General features: G+C 29.0%; 1 protein-coding gene across 1 annotated transcript; it reads left to right on the forward strand.

Annotated features, from left to right (window-relative positions):
• The first annotated feature begins 5,763 nt into the window (after positions 1 to 5,763).
• Positions 5,764 to 10,703, forward strand: LOC130946318 (uncharacterized). The gene is made up of 5 exons (XM_057875001.1): positions 5,764 to 6,167; positions 7,600 to 7,677; positions 8,188 to 8,287; positions 8,852 to 8,994; positions 10,349 to 10,703. Exons 1-5 carry the CDS (start codon positions 5,847 to 5,849, stop codon positions 10,556 to 10,558), a joined length of 852 nt encoding a protein of 283 aa, XP_057730984.1. The 5' UTR covers positions 5,764 to 5,846; the 3' UTR covers positions 10,559 to 10,703.
• Positions 10,704 to 16,014: the final 5,311 nt, after the last annotated feature.

Consider the following 16,014-nt stretch of genomic DNA (forward strand, 5'->3'; position numbering starts at 1 on the left):
GAATACGATATTCGTATTTTTTCAAGTTATATGCGGATCAGATCGAATCGGATATCGGGTATATCCGCATAAGTCAAAAAAATTGTTTTAAGGGCCTTTTTGGCTCTAGAAAATCTATTTTTCCCCTGTTTAAGTTTATTTACTCCTGAAATATTATCAATAAAAGTTCTCTTGAATAACAAAAGAAAAATAATAACACAAGATCTAAGTTTAATTATTCTAAGTTAAAGTACAACATAAAAAATTAAAAACAAGATATTATAAAATTCATAAAACAACACACTAAAATTCATATCACATTAGGGTTTACCTTCTTAAACTATGTTATTTATATGAGACGTGCGGATATGCGGATCTGCGGATATCACTGCCAAATCCGCAATCCGATCCTACCATAGTGCGGATCAGATCCGATCCGATGGCTCTGCGGATCGGATAATATCCGTAAAATTTGGATCGGATGCGGATAATTACCGCGGATATGCAGATATTATTCGATCTATGTGCAGTCCTATATTTTGTAATTTGAAATCTCAATGTATCAGTTTAGGGGTGGCAGCATGTATCCTATCCGTGGATATCCAATCCGTTCCGTAACGGATAGGGTTGAGTGCGGCGATCCTATATATGTATATGTTATATGCTTATATAAAAATATGTTTTGGGTGAGTGTTGAATCTGACCTTTCACTTGATGCAAAAAAAATTTAACCACTAATGACACACGTCTTTTTTTTATAAATTTCAGTTCTATTTTAATGATGTATAAATACAAAATTATATAAAATGGAATGCTCGTAGACTTACACTGATTTTATTTGTGTTTATGTTATTAATTTTAGTAAAGACTTTATATAGAATTGAATATTTGATATTTTATATTGTTTATGGGACGATTGTGTTATTTGTGTTGAATTTTTAATTTGTATGTTTATCAAATTCTATAATAATGTTGCATCTTTTGGTAACCCACGAATAGAGTTACATACTCACGGGTTAAGAATGAGTAGGATTATTACAACTCACAAATAAGATAGAATTGCATTTACATAAAAAATTCAATCTATAAGTAGAGTTAGAATTAAGTCCAAACTTTACTCTATTCATTGTCATTCCTATTTTAAGAAATTATTTGCAGTTTACTTTTGTCTCCGATTGCTAAAAGAAATGGATAAGAGCAGTGCTTTACCTTTGTTCCCTTTCCTCGATCCTCCATCAACCTTTGAAACAACTTTATATACTGAAACTTCTGTTTCACATCATACCAGTGCTAGAGTTATAAAAAATCATAGTGGTTTTGTTGTGCCACTCCGATCGTTTGCTATAAAGAGCTTAACTATTCCTCTATGTTAACAAAAAATCTCATCGTCTCAATAACTCAAAGTCTTCTACTGATAATTTGGAAAATCATAATTCTCACCACTCAATCATGAGCTACGAATGAATGCCACGCTCCAGTATTATGCAAAGATGTTAAAGTTCAGTTACCAGTTTCGCTATTACCTTGGATCTGAGAATCGGATCTAGCTTCATCTTGGTTCTTTCTGTGTGGACAATCTCTAACCAAATGCCCTAGCATTCTGCAATTATAACATAAACCCAAACCAAACCAGCATTGTAACACTCTGTTACCTTAAGCCTTACCTTTAGTCGTAAAGTGAATAATAACAAAGCATCACGACAGTTCTAAGACTCATACAGTAATAAATATAGAAGGAAGTAGTAATACTAGAAGCCCGATGAAGAAATAAAAGCTCAAAATCGCATAAAACGGATTTTACAAAACGTGAAGCGTTTACACACGACAACTAAAATATAAAGGCGCGAGATACATGAGACTTAATATAATAATAGTCAAGATATATATATATATAAGTATGGTAAACAAAAGAACTCTAGTCGTAGCCTGCGGAATTTGGACCGACTAGTTACATACAGAAAATACATAGTTTTTGAGTTAAAACAACTTATACAACTTATCTCTCAAAGTAAGCCTCTAAGGCAACAGAGTTTAGTAACAAAAGTGAGGATACTACAACATAATAACCAAAACACAAAGATAACAAAAGATCCTCCGCTCTGTCACCATCCGCAAACTCACCGAGATGGATTGCGACCTGCATCTGAAAAACAACAACATATGGTATGAGAACTGGAGGTTCTCAATATGGTAACAGTGCCCAATATATAAGATATAAGGTTCCGAGATGCCAAAGGCAATCCTAGAACTTTGCATCACAGATATTCAAGCTTAATAAAAATAAATAATTTAGACCAAGCACCATAAACAGTGTTACCTAAACTTAGAAGGATTTATAACTAATACTAATCACACCGCTGTATCCCACAGTTTTCACCAACCTAATCTCCGTGCAATCCCCTCGCCACTGCCTCCCGATCCTCTTCCACACCAGTAAAACACAAATAATATTCAGGTATAACAAGTAAGCCAACTAGAATTCAGACATATTATTCAATTAGGCATAACTCAAGTAATCAAAGCAAGCAATCAGGTAAAAGATGCATATGATGAATGTCTATCATATTTGGCTCATGATATCACTTGTCGGTTCAAAATGCCAACCCAACACATCCTCGGGATGTCGCCTTTCTACCACGACCAGGGTTATAGTGCCCTACTCACTCTCTTTAGTGCCCAGCACTTTATCATGCACCCCGTGAGTTATAGTGCCTGGCACACTCTTTCGGGTTATAGTGCCCAAGTTCACTCTGACGACAGAAAGGTTATGTGAGCGGGAGACTGCCTCGGCCTCTACGCCGGCACTGCTACCTCGACAAGCAGGAGACTGCCACAGCCCTTGCCCGAGGCACATAGATATAGTCAACATATTTCTGGTTTAGAATAAACTTTAGGATATGAATATGGGTTGTTGTAGTCTTGGAATGTCTCTGGCTTTCCGGGACATTATTTGTTATTTATACGGGCACCTTTACCATACTGAGAATTTTTTGTTCTCATTCCAAACATATTCTGTTGCTTTTCATATGCAAGATGTGAAGCACCTTGCTGAGCGTGCTGGAGACTCTTTGAGAGCGAAGATCTACTTGGGACATTATGTTTTGTATTTTGTATATGTATATATGTAGTATTCTCTACTTTTGTATAGAATTTATATTTTGTCCCTCCTAAAGGTTGACTTAGAGAAACAGGATTTATATTTTGTCTTTTGATCAACTTTTGGGTTGTATATATATATATATATATATATATATATATATATACTTTGGCCGGCCTTTGCTTCGTAGGTCGAGTCTGGAACTTGTTACATGTATTTTTTTGGAACTCCCTCTATATATGTACCTTATCTTCTCTGTACGCTGCTATCTCTTCTACTACGCTTAATTGTTTCGAGTGTGATGTGAATTTCAAATTTCTTTTTGTTCAACTTTTCTTCAAGGCTTCTAGTTAAGCTCTTCACTCCCTCACTCATGGCAGCCACTGACTCACTCAAGGCAGACTGCAGCAACATCGTCCTCGCTAGCAGCAACGTCCTCTCCATCGTGCATCATGTAGTCGTCAACGGCGTCGTCCAATGATCAATAGCGTCGCTCTCCTTTGTTTTGTGGCGATCATCTTCTCTGATGAGGTAAGGATCCAATTTTTTTAAGGTTAAGTGTTAAATTTTTTTATATATATTCTATCAATTGGTTTTTTTTTAAGCAAAGAAAGCTCAACAAAAAAAAAATGTTTTAAATTTTTTTCTTAAATTCATTTGTTTTAAAATTCTGAGTTCAGTGTTCTTGTTAAAATCCGTGTTAATGACAAATTTTGAAGTCTTATTCAATTTGTTTATTTTAAAATTTTGAACAACAAATTGAAGTTAACATTTTTTACTAATTATTTGTTTACATAATTACTTTCAACAAATCAATTTCATATATTGCCACTGGTTAATTATATACTATTTTTTAAAAGTCATAACTCCTTTGTTGAATATATTTAGTTGATAGAATGAAGAATTATGAAATAAAGACTTATTACTATTGCACTTTTATTCTTAATTTTTAATATATTTGAATTATTATGAATATCTTGTTATTAACTTATTATTAAAATATTATTGACTGAGTCACAAAAAAAAATATTATTGACTTATTTATTGATCAGTTCGATCGAAAAACCAATAAACCGGATTTAGTATCGGTTCGGTTTGATATTTAGACTATGCAAGATATAAAATTGGAATGAACCAATCAAATTCAATAAGACCGATCTGATCAAATCGTTTGAAAGTCAAAATTATCTAAAATGTGTAATATGGGTTAGAACCCCTATCTTCTGTAAGATCAAAACCTTTCCTTCCCATTGAACTATGTTGATTTTCATTAATATATATGCGAATTATAATATATAGATATTTTTCATCATATAGTTTATTTTTATTTAATTTATTTTAATTTTAGCTATAAACTCACTCATTCTTAAATTAATTATATTTTAATTTAACAATAATTATAAACTCATTTATTTTTTCTTTTCATAATTATATAATATATTAATATTATTTTTAATAAATACATATAACAATTTTTTATTTTACTTATATTCAATTAATTTTAATTTTAAAGTCACTCATTTTTAAATCAATTATATTTTATTTAACTATAAATTTTATTAAAAAATATATATATATTAAAAAAATAAAAAAATTATTAACCATAATTTATATTTTTTTATGATTATATGATATCTATTAATATTATTTTTTAATAAATACTTGTAGTATATAATAATAGGTAAAGACTCACATGCAGTTATCTTCATATGAAGTTAATAATTGAAAATTGTTAGATGATATTTAGTTAAATTTGTCAAATCATCTAACTATTTTTAAATATCAACTTCACATGAAAATTAACTGTTTATAAGTTTTTACTTATAATAATATAATAATACAATAAATATAAATTAATTAATAAAGTATTAAAATTTGAAAATGATAATTATTTTTATAAAAATAAAATAAAAGTACTTATAATAAAAAAATAATTAAATTTTATATAATTATTTAATTATACCGAATTAACCGGTTTGACTAATGACCCACCAGTTAAACCAATAATTCAATGATCAAATAATCTCACCGGTTTAATTCTGACAACTATGATTAATGCTACATATTTTTTATATTTACAGAAATTCTCGTTTTTTAATTTTATTTTTAATTTTTATTTTATCGATTATCTAATTATTGGAATCAAACAAATCTATTCTTAGTCAATTCGATTTGATTTAAATACACATAAAAATATAAAATTAAACCAATCTAAATCAATTATAATTCAATTAATTCCAATTTCATTCCTGAACCAACTTGATCCATGAACACCGATATTCTCGAACAATGGAAATAGATCCTCTCTAATTTTTTTAACATTTGATAAAATACAGTGTAATTTTTCAATTTTAATTTTAATAGTGAAATCAAAAATAAATAAATAAAAAGTAATAAATAGTTAAATTAAATACTGTACACTATCCAATTTTTTATTCGCTGGAGAGTTCCACTCCCCTCGAACAATATATTTCCCTGGTATTCAACCCAAGTCATACTTTGCACCTTATCAAAATTATTAGCGTAAAATACATTTAAGAATCTCTTGATATTTTTAGTTGACCGGCCTGACTACGAGAGTAACGTGTGTGGATACCACCTAACCAACCATCTTAGCATCTTATCAAATCTTGTACCTTTTATGTTTTTGTACCGAATAATTTCTATATTAAATTATTAATATTACATACTCCCTTAGCACCTTACATTTTTTATTTTTTATTCACGATCATTATTTTAAATTTGAGTTTCCTTTCTTCTTCCATTCTTAATGGCTCTTTACACATGCACCTTCATCTCTCCCTCTCCACCTTCCCTCTCCGCACCAATCCGCCGAAGCCACTCATTTCTTCGCCGTCGAGTTTCAAGTCCAAATGCTTCCGTAGGCTCTTCTTCTTCTTCATCTGAACCGAAAACATCATCATCATCACAATCATCACCGATTGCTCCATCTGCTACAACAACAACTTCGTCCTCAACACCTTTCGTTGAGTCTAGGCCACCTGACCCTGTCTTCAATTACGCATTCGCTAGCCCTAATGGCAACCCTGCTGTTAGGTTTTTTCGATCTACGGAGTCTAACATTGAAAGGGTATTAGTCAATATTTTGATTAACATCTTATTTTTATATCATTAGAATTTAGAGAATTCAGTATTTAGGCTTTTGAATTAGCCAAGTGTATACGTTTTGTTGTTTTACTCATATGCCTTATCAGTATACTATAATCATCCTCAATAATAGTGTCAATGCAAAATATACATCGTTTAAGAGAGTAATTATTCATCATATTCATTCTCCTATTAAATATATGAAATAATTATCCTCAATAATAGTATCAATACAAAATATACATCTTCTAAGAGAGTAATTATTCATGTTATTGGTACTAGCGTATTAGTAGTCAAATAATAAGAAATGTGGTATTAGTTTAGGGAAAGTACAGGGAGCCAATGGCTTAAGCGTACAATGCGCACAATAGAAGTTTAGGAAGTATTAGAGATATAATCATTAGTGTTATATTATCCTATCAGGTTATACTTTTGGGATGAGTGGTTTCATGATATGATATTAGAATTTTAGATCTAGAAGGTTGGGAGTTTGATCCTTGGTGAACCCCAAAATCAACTTAAGTTTTTGGGATGAGTGATTTTATGACATGAGATGTTTATTTATCGTGGTAGTGATGTTCATTTTATTCATGGACCAAAGATTTAGCCCGTACACTTAGGCCATTGGCTCCCTAGCACTACCCATTAGTTTATCCTTTAATAATCGAGAGGTCATAGTATAAGTATTAGAAATCAGAATAAAGAAGTTACAATCTCTGACATATGCTCAGTATATATTGTTATAAAGTACGAGTCATTTTATAAATTAATTTTGAAGTTTTATAATTCTAATACATTTCAATTATCCTTTAGGTGAACGTCTAAAACTGTAAAGTTAATTAAGACGGAGGAGCATTTATTTTGTTTTTAAAATTAACGAGTTTTCTTGCTGATTTTGGATGGAAGTTGCAAGCCAATGATTTCTGTGCTGATATTTACGGTTAAAATTTCTATGATTTTTTAGTTAGGGGAGAGAAACAAGTGAGAGAGGTAGTTAATTAGTTAACTGTGAGGGGTGATAGTAATTAATGTTGAGCATAGAATTTGGAATAGAGCATTTTAACTTTTTCTTGTGATTCCTATTGAATCTATATAATTTCAATTAAATATGCATAGATGTTTTCATCCACCGTTACATAAATGTCATAATAGATAATTGATAGCATATTCCATGGATTCATTGCCCAATCTACTATGCAGCGATGCACTTACTTTTAATCAATCCTCACTCTCGCACAATGAGGAAGAAGGGGTTGTCTTTATTTTCTTTTCAAGATTCTTTTTTCTTAATGGAGTTCTTGCTGGTTATGGTTTGGGTTATATGAGGTAGTTGGTTGAAATTAGTTATAAACTAGTACTTGTTATTCATTCTCTTCTCTAATTAGAAGCTTTCTGGTTTTCCATTTTTTGAGCAGCTTATATTCGACTTCCGTTTCTTGGCACTATTCGCTGTTGGAGGTTCATTGGCTGGTTCACTATTGTGCTTCCTAAACGTATAGTCTCTGAACACCTTTCATGTAAACACTATTGAGCTCAGCTGTGAGATTATCTCTTTTATTTATGTTATTGGTTTATCTGATGGAGAACTCTACTTCTTTGTTTACCTATGTACGTTATTCTGATAATTAAATTGGACTAGACCACTAAAATAAGTACCCAAAAGATTCTAGGCTGCATTTGTTTCCTGGTACGATCTCTGTCTCCAAAAATCTCTTGTGTTTACCTCGAATGATTACAGACATTTGACAAAATAGTCATAATTGGATTAATATACTTCTTAACAACTATCTTGAAGTAACTCATGGTTAGATCATGTTGTCAAAAGTCTATAATCTTTCGGAGGCCACGAATAACTTTCCACCTTTTAGGGTACATTTTTTCGTTCAGATACCTCTTTGGTAGTCTACCCATTAAATTGTTTAGTTTGTAACATTTGAATATTGTTAGGTTCATATCACGAGTGATCCTACATGTATCTATCTTACTATCCTCTACCATTTTAGGGTTGTATTTATATTATTGATGCATACAAAGTCTATTGGTCAAGCTGTGTCAAAGGAGTTCACTCTGGAAAGATGGTTCTGCGACTGGTTGAAGCAATTGGTAATTCATCATCTATCAGAATTAACATATACCCTTTTTTCATAGTGACTTATTGGACATACTCTATAATATTCTGTTACTTGGTCCAGGAAATGATTAACTGTGAAAAGAAATTGGGAAAAATATTTACAATTTTATAAACATGATTAAATATAAATGAGACAAACACTGATATGATTTAGTTGTTGTTATCCTGCTATCCATGCAACCAGGATGCTGCTTTTAGAATTTAAAGCCATGACTTTCAAATCACAATTCACACGGCTACATTACGGTTTTGCAAAGTCACACCTATGTCATGTTTGATAATTATATGAAAATATTCCTTTTCAAACCAAAAAAAGAAAAAAAAAAAAGGAATTAGACATATAGATTTTGTTTGACCTGCACGGTCCCAAATGCTTAAATAGCATATATCATTTTATGTTTTCACTTGTAAACACACCATTTTTTGCTTCGGATCCTGTTCTGGATTGCTTATAAGATTATGTACCCTACTTGGACTGAATCATTCTTTGTTTTTCACTTTTTCGCCATTGAAATGCATGAATCTTGTTGCTGCAGATGTTTATTTGGCTGGTACGGTTATGCTGATATTTGGAATGGGACTGTACGGATTGTTCATAAGCAATACATCTTCACATGAGAAACCTGCTGTTGATCGTGCTCTTGTAGGATCCTCTTTGTTTGGAATGTTTGTTTTGAAGGTATTCTCAAGCCCTCTGATCTGAAACTATAGTAACAACCATGCATTTTCATATATTATGAGCATTAAATTGCAGTATCTATTTCAGCTTCTTATTGTTTTACTCTTACCTGTCAAGCAGAGGCGGATTTAGGGGGGGGGGGGGGGGGGGACTAGTTGCCAGGCCCCCTGAATTTTCGAAACTTAAAATATATTATATGATGTCTAAAACTTTCAATAATACATCTATTAGTTTAGTGGTTAAAAAGGGGCATTTTATGCCCAAAACATGGGTTTAAATCTCATTTCGTGCAATTGTTTTCTTTTTTGTAATTCTTCCATCAATTATCATATAAAAATACTTTAATTTTTATAATAATTCCTAATTGAATATAATAATAAAATATATACATAAAAATAAATTAGATTAAATTTTATTTTTTTATGATATTAAAATCAGAATATATTAAATAAATTATTTATTAATATGAATATATCTTATATATTATATTCACTAATTTATTTTAAATACATATACTAAAAGTATTAGGGAAACAAATTTATATTATTTATGCTATATCTTTTATAATAAGGATAAAAATTAGAATTTTATGAAAAAAAAACTTTGATATAAATCAATTTTTTAAAATTAATTTTAGTTTAAAATAATATTAAAATATACAATTATTTTTTTATTAAAACTTTCAATTTTATTATGGCACTTTAAATTTTTTGTTTCCGGCCTTTTCTTTGTAAGATTTCTGGATTCGCCACTACTGTCAAGGTTATTTGTTACCATGATTTAAGTAAAACAAAAACAAACGCCTGCTCAGTTGTGTAACGGTAATTTACCCTGTATAATTCAATGAAATATTGAAATACATATCATATTATCATTATAGAAATCGGAATCCTATGTTTTCTGGCTTGTTCATTGATTGAATCCTAGTCGCCGACTAATATTGTCTCAAGCACTTTGTTTTTTCTCCTCCCCTAGGAACCTATAAGTTCATCACAAAATTTCTCAAGGATCTACTTGACATAATACTCTTTCAAGAATAATAAGTTATATTAGCAAAGGATAAAACTGTAAAAAGGTATAATAAGTATTTTGCCGTCCTCCTCTTTATCTATTTTAAACTTATGAATAAGTGCTTCCTTCTCTTTCCTTTTTTCCCCTCCAAAGCTTCCTCTTTCATTTTCCTTGCAACTCATGATCGCATCTTTTCATATTTTAAACTTATGAATAAGTGCTTCCTTCTCTTTCCTTTTTTCCCCTCCAAAGCCTTCTGAAAGGTCCATCTTTTAATCAACATTTTTTGTCTGTTTTGATCACTAACAATAATAGCTTATATTTTCGTCCCCTCTTTTTTCAGGAGAGGCCTAAATGGATGAAAATTAGCTCACTGGACGAACTGAAGACAAAAGTGGGGCACGTTATTGTCATGATTCTTCTGGTAAAAATGTTTGAGAGAAGCAAAATGGTAGCCATTTCCACAGGAATGGATTTACTTAGTTATTCAGTCTGTATTTTCTTATCTTCTGCATCTTTGTATATCCTCCATAACCTCCATAAGGGAGAGTAGAAGAATGTAGATGTTGTAAAATATACTTAGGGTCCTTTTGGGAAACTTTAGAAGTAATTTTTTTTAACTTTTGACTTATGAAAAGTAGTAGTATTAATGTCTTGGTGCAATTTTCAAAATCAAATTGCAACTTTTTAAGAAGCTATTTAGGAGTTTATAGAGAAGTTAAAAAAATGACTTCTCTCATAATATTTCTACTTTTCATCACATTTCTATAAAATAAGCACGTTTAGAATTAAAAATTCAAATACAAAATAACTTATTTATAAGTTATTTTTAATATAGTCATTTATTGTTTAAATTATTTTATCAAAAGGAGCTTAATTAAGTTGGTTATTCAACTGGACGTTATAGTCTGTAGGTAAAATGGCATGACCTAAGGAATTAATGTTTAACTCGTGTTAATTATACAATAATCATGAAAAGGAATGCAAGTAATTAATACATAGCATGTCATTTTCTGAAACTTCTAGAGACTGGTAGATGAAGAAGCAAGCTGGGAAATACATAAAAGTGCAAATGAGATGTGGAGTTAATGGAAGTTATTCTTCAATGACAAGAAAGTTTTAGTGAAACTAGCCGAATTAGAGTGAGATAAAGAGTCATACGGGTAGAATACAAGTGTATAATATAAGGTAAAGAAATTTTTTAAAGAGTAGTTTTTGTAAAGCAATGTTGAAAATTGGAAGAATATAAGATAAAAAAAATTAGAAGAATATAAGATATAGTTAAAACAAAAATCGCATTAAGCAAAAATAAAACAAGAGTATACGAGGGTCATTTGAGAATGAAGAAAGAGGGTCTTTATATATTTGAGAATGAAGAAAGAGCAAAAAAAGTATGTATAAAATTACAAAGAATTGAGAAATGAAAATGAGAAATTTGGATAAGTGCATCAAGGAACAAGAGCCTTATATACAAGAAGGGGCAATGACCCTCTCCTCTTAAACTTAAAAGTTTTCTTCATATATATATATATATATTCTTAAATTTATATATCATAAAAATCAAATCAATTAATTGATATACATAATTTTAAATTGTGTGATACTTAAATATCTAATTAAATCAATTAGTTGATATAATTAATTTATTATAATAAATTGTATTTAATGAGTTTAAAAAAATAAATTAAGAAACACTCTAAAAAACATGCTACGTCGACTCTATTATTAAATGTAAAAATTCGATTTTTATATAATAGAACTAGTGTATGTAGGGGTGGCAAGCGGGGAAGCCCGCCCCGCCCCGCCCCGTCCCGCCAGAAGCCCGCCCTTTGGCAGGCTGGCCCGCCCCGCCTAGTGAGGCGGTCCTAGAATCCTAGTCCGCTCCGCCTAACTACGGGTTGGCGGGCTGGCGGGCTAAGCCCGCCAAAGCTCCTCTTTTTTTTTATTATTAACTACTAAGTAATATATATAATTTCACAACCATATTAATAAATTTATAATTTCTAATGGCATAAAAAATTATATTTTTTATATTCACAAATATTAAAGTCTTTGTAATTATAAATATCTAATAAATATAATTATAAACCAAATTTTCATTCAAAATATAAGTATAAATATTCTCTACAAAGCAAAATAAACATAATCCAAAACATAATTATAAATATTGTCTCCAAAATAACATAAACATAATTCAAAACACTCAGTTTTTATCTTCATACTCTTGTAAGTTAGGTAGGGAGAAGTTAGGTTTTGGGAAAAAATTGCAAAAATACCCCCTCACTAAAAAAAACCTTAGCCCGGTGGGGAAGCCCGCCCCGCCCCGCCAAAGCCCGCGGTTTAAGCGGTGCGGGTTAGACGGGCTTTTGCTATTTGGCGGTCCCGATTTTCCAGCCCAGTCCGCATTTTTTTGCGGGTTACGCGGGCCGGCCCGGCGAGTTTAGGCCCGTTTGCCACCCCTAAGTGTATGTTCCCGTACCTTGTACGGGATAATACATAAAATTATATTAAAAATTTTATTAAAAAATTAAATAATATATATAGTAATTTTTATTATAAATATTTTATAAAATTATAATTAAAATTAAACTCTCAAAATTTTTAATATTAAAATGTTAAAATAATTAGTATTTATCTTAATCAATTTGAGTTTGTTAAGTGATGATCTCACTCGTCCGCTTAAACAACTATTAGGAGTTAGAATCTCGCCTTGTGTATATAGCAATGCATTGGCTAGCGTTAAACTCTTAATAAATGGAGTATCAATACGTGGTTAGACTTAGCAGGAGTTTCCGAATACGCGGGTACCCTACCCGTTCATACCCAGATAGAAAGAGTATTAACTTGACCCAAGTCGGGACAGATTTTGCTCAAGACAGGGTATATGGTCGGGTTTAGGGTGTATCCGCCCCGAATATATACATATAAATACTTTTTAGGAATTAGGATTTATCTTACATCACAGATGATTTATAGCTTCTGTCTATACTCTATAGCCATGCAAGATAAACTCAGTCATCCTCACCCAAAATTTTTTTCTTTTCGACTTCTTCACAAAAAAAACCGCATAGCTCGCGTCATGTTGTTGCTGAGTCCATCGCCGCCTACCTATTCACAACTCCCATCTTCCTTCACAGGCAGGGACGGACCCACGTTTAATATAGAGGGGGCATTTGCCCCCACAATTTTTTTAAAAAAAAAATTAATACTTATATACATATATACCACTTATTACATTATATTTGTCTCAAAATAAAATATAAATAGTTCTTTTGTATTTTATGTTAAAAAGTATTTTGTTAAACTTAACACATAATAATTATATTGTTAAATTTGATTTAGTACGAAAAATAAATAAATACACTCAAAAAAAGTGATAATTAATTATATTATATTAGTTAATTAATTAATAATTAAATTAAAACTTAGTTTTCTAATTAAATATAACTTAAATTATTAGTGATTTTTTAAAAATTGTTTAAGATAAAATATATATTATCTATGTATTAATATACTGTAATTATTTTGGTTAAAAAATTTATTTATACTATAAAAATAATAATAAGTAGATTTGACAATTAAATATGAGATAATAAAAAGTAAAATAATTGTTTAAAAATATGTATAAAAAATAATATTTAGTCATGTTAAAAAAAAGTCTTTATAAATATTTTTTGTTATTTTAAATATTATACTATGTGTATGAAATTATATTTTTATTATTTTAAATATTAAATTTTTACAAAAATTATACACCTAAAACTATTTTATGAAAATTTTTTTGATAATACAATGGTTCAATGAGAGGTTGACTATTGAGAATTTAGTATAATATTTTTAAATTAGTATTTTCAATAAAAAAATATACTTAGTTCTATCCATCCTCAATAATTCTATATTCACTATTACTTATCCATTTAAATAATTCTAACATTGATAGAATATTATTTTTAGATGCAAAAAATTTAAAATATATTTATTCTATTTCAAAAATTAATATTCATATTTAACTTAAAATTCCAACAAATATCACAAAAAATATTATATTTTTTAGTTAAAAAATTAAAGTAAAATATCTATAAATATATTTTTGTACTTTAGCTTTAGATTTTTTAAAAAAATTTGGCAAGTTAATGGAATCAAATCATATTTCTATAACATATATAAGAATGTATATTACACATAAATAAAAAAATAGGTATAGTAAGAACAAATACATAAATTAAAATAAAATTTAGAAAAATAAGAACCAATAAAATATTGAAGGAAAGAAATATAAATAGAAGAGAAATAAAATTATTATATAGAAGAGAAATAATTTAATAAATTTTATGTGTATATAAAAGAAGAATACTTTTTCAAAATGATATAATCTACTATTATTCATCCACTAATTATTTGGCAATAAACCTTAATATGATTTTTTACATCTCCGCTATGAGAAATAACTATTTAGATATACCAAATAATATGTAACATATTACTACCTGTATAAATTAAGGCACAAAGATAGAATTTAATTAAGGTATTGAAACTTTCACCAAATAGAATATGACCTCAATCGAATAAAAAAGGGTACTCGATTTTGTATTAATTAGCTAGTCGAAGAAATAACATACCCATTCATTATTCATGTTTCATTATATTTTTTAAATAATATATAGAAAACATATATCCTGTGTATAAAAATGTGACTATTAGTAATTTTATTAATAAATATTTTTTTAAACTATTACTAATTTCAATTTTAATAGAAAATACGAGAAAATAATTTCACTTGCCATAAATAATATACTAAAACTGTTAGTATATTATCTTTTATATGGTTAATTAAATTTATCAATGATTTTTTCGTGTAAATCGTTATTACCCAGTTTTTAATAACTACTTAATATACAAAATTTGAAATTGGAAATTGTTATTACTAATTCAATTAATTGGTTAATTGAGTAATAAATGTCAAATTATTAAGGTACAAAATCATTGATTTACTCAATAGATTTCCATATATTATTTATATATCAAGTAATAAATTGAAATTATATTATTTACCCAATTAATAATACTATTATTAATAATTATTTTTTGCATTGATTTTTAAATCAATTATTAAATAATTATTTTTGTTAAGATAATTGTTTATAAATTATTTTAAATTATATTTTATTAATATATAATTATTTATATTATTACTCATGGCACGGGTATAATTTCATTTTATACCAATTAATCAATTATAATTATATGACACGGGTGTAATTTTAATTTTATCCACTGATTATTGGCAAATAAAGTTTATTCCAATTATACATAAAATATATTTTTATTGGTAAATAAATTGTCTTTAGGTCAACGATTCAATATATGTGTAGGTTCATTTTTTTGTCAAATATAATGAAAATACAAATAAAGAAATAAAGGATAAAAATAAACCTAATAATATCTGACACTACTTCATTTTATTAAATTATTTAAAAATAGCACATCCACAAAAAAATAATCGTAATATATAAATTGAGGCAATAATTTAAAATTTTATAATTATAATTTAATCAAATACTAATAGTAAAACCAACTTACCTAAATAATATTGAATCTATTATAGTCCTTAGTCACGTATAGTATAGAATCATTCTTGTAACGACAACCAACTGAAATAACATCGTAAGTTTCAATATTTAGAATTCGTGCAAAATCAGACCATCCTCTTATTAGATAAGCTTTATCATCCGCTATCCATGCAATGCAGCAAGGTATAGAATTGCCACACCGAGAAACCAAACTAACTCTTATTCCCCTCAATGATATTGCATGCATGCAAAAGAAAGTTGGTAATTTCTGAAAAAAATCAAAATATGTTAAAAAATTATTCTAATAATGAACGACTTAAACTAAGAAAATTTAAATATATTACCAATCGTTGAAATTGCATATCTAAATTTGTCACGAATTTAGCAAAACTGAACTGAAACCGAGGGAATTCAATTTCATTATATGCTCCACTTCGAA

The sequence above is a fragment of the Arachis stenosperma genome, chromosome 8 (genome assembly GCF_014773155.1).
Source record: "Arachis stenosperma cultivar V10309 chromosome 8, arast.V10309.gnm1.PFL2, whole genome shotgun sequence".
Lineage (NCBI taxonomy): Eukaryota > Viridiplantae > Streptophyta > Magnoliopsida > Fabales > Fabaceae > Arachis > Arachis stenosperma.

Coding starts and splice junctions, on each gene's coding strand:
- LOC130946318 (XM_057875001.1), top strand. CDS start 5,847: ATGGCTCTTTACACATGCACCTTCATCTCTCCCTCTCCACCTTCCCTC. Junction 6,168..7,599: donor CGGAGTCTAACATTGAAAGG/GTATTAGTCAAT, acceptor TTTTTTGAGCAG/CTTATATTCGACTTCCGTTT. Junction 8,995..10,348: donor TTGGAATGTTTGTTTTGAAG/GTATTCTCAAGC, acceptor CTCTTTTTTCAG/GAGAGGCCTAAATGGATGAA.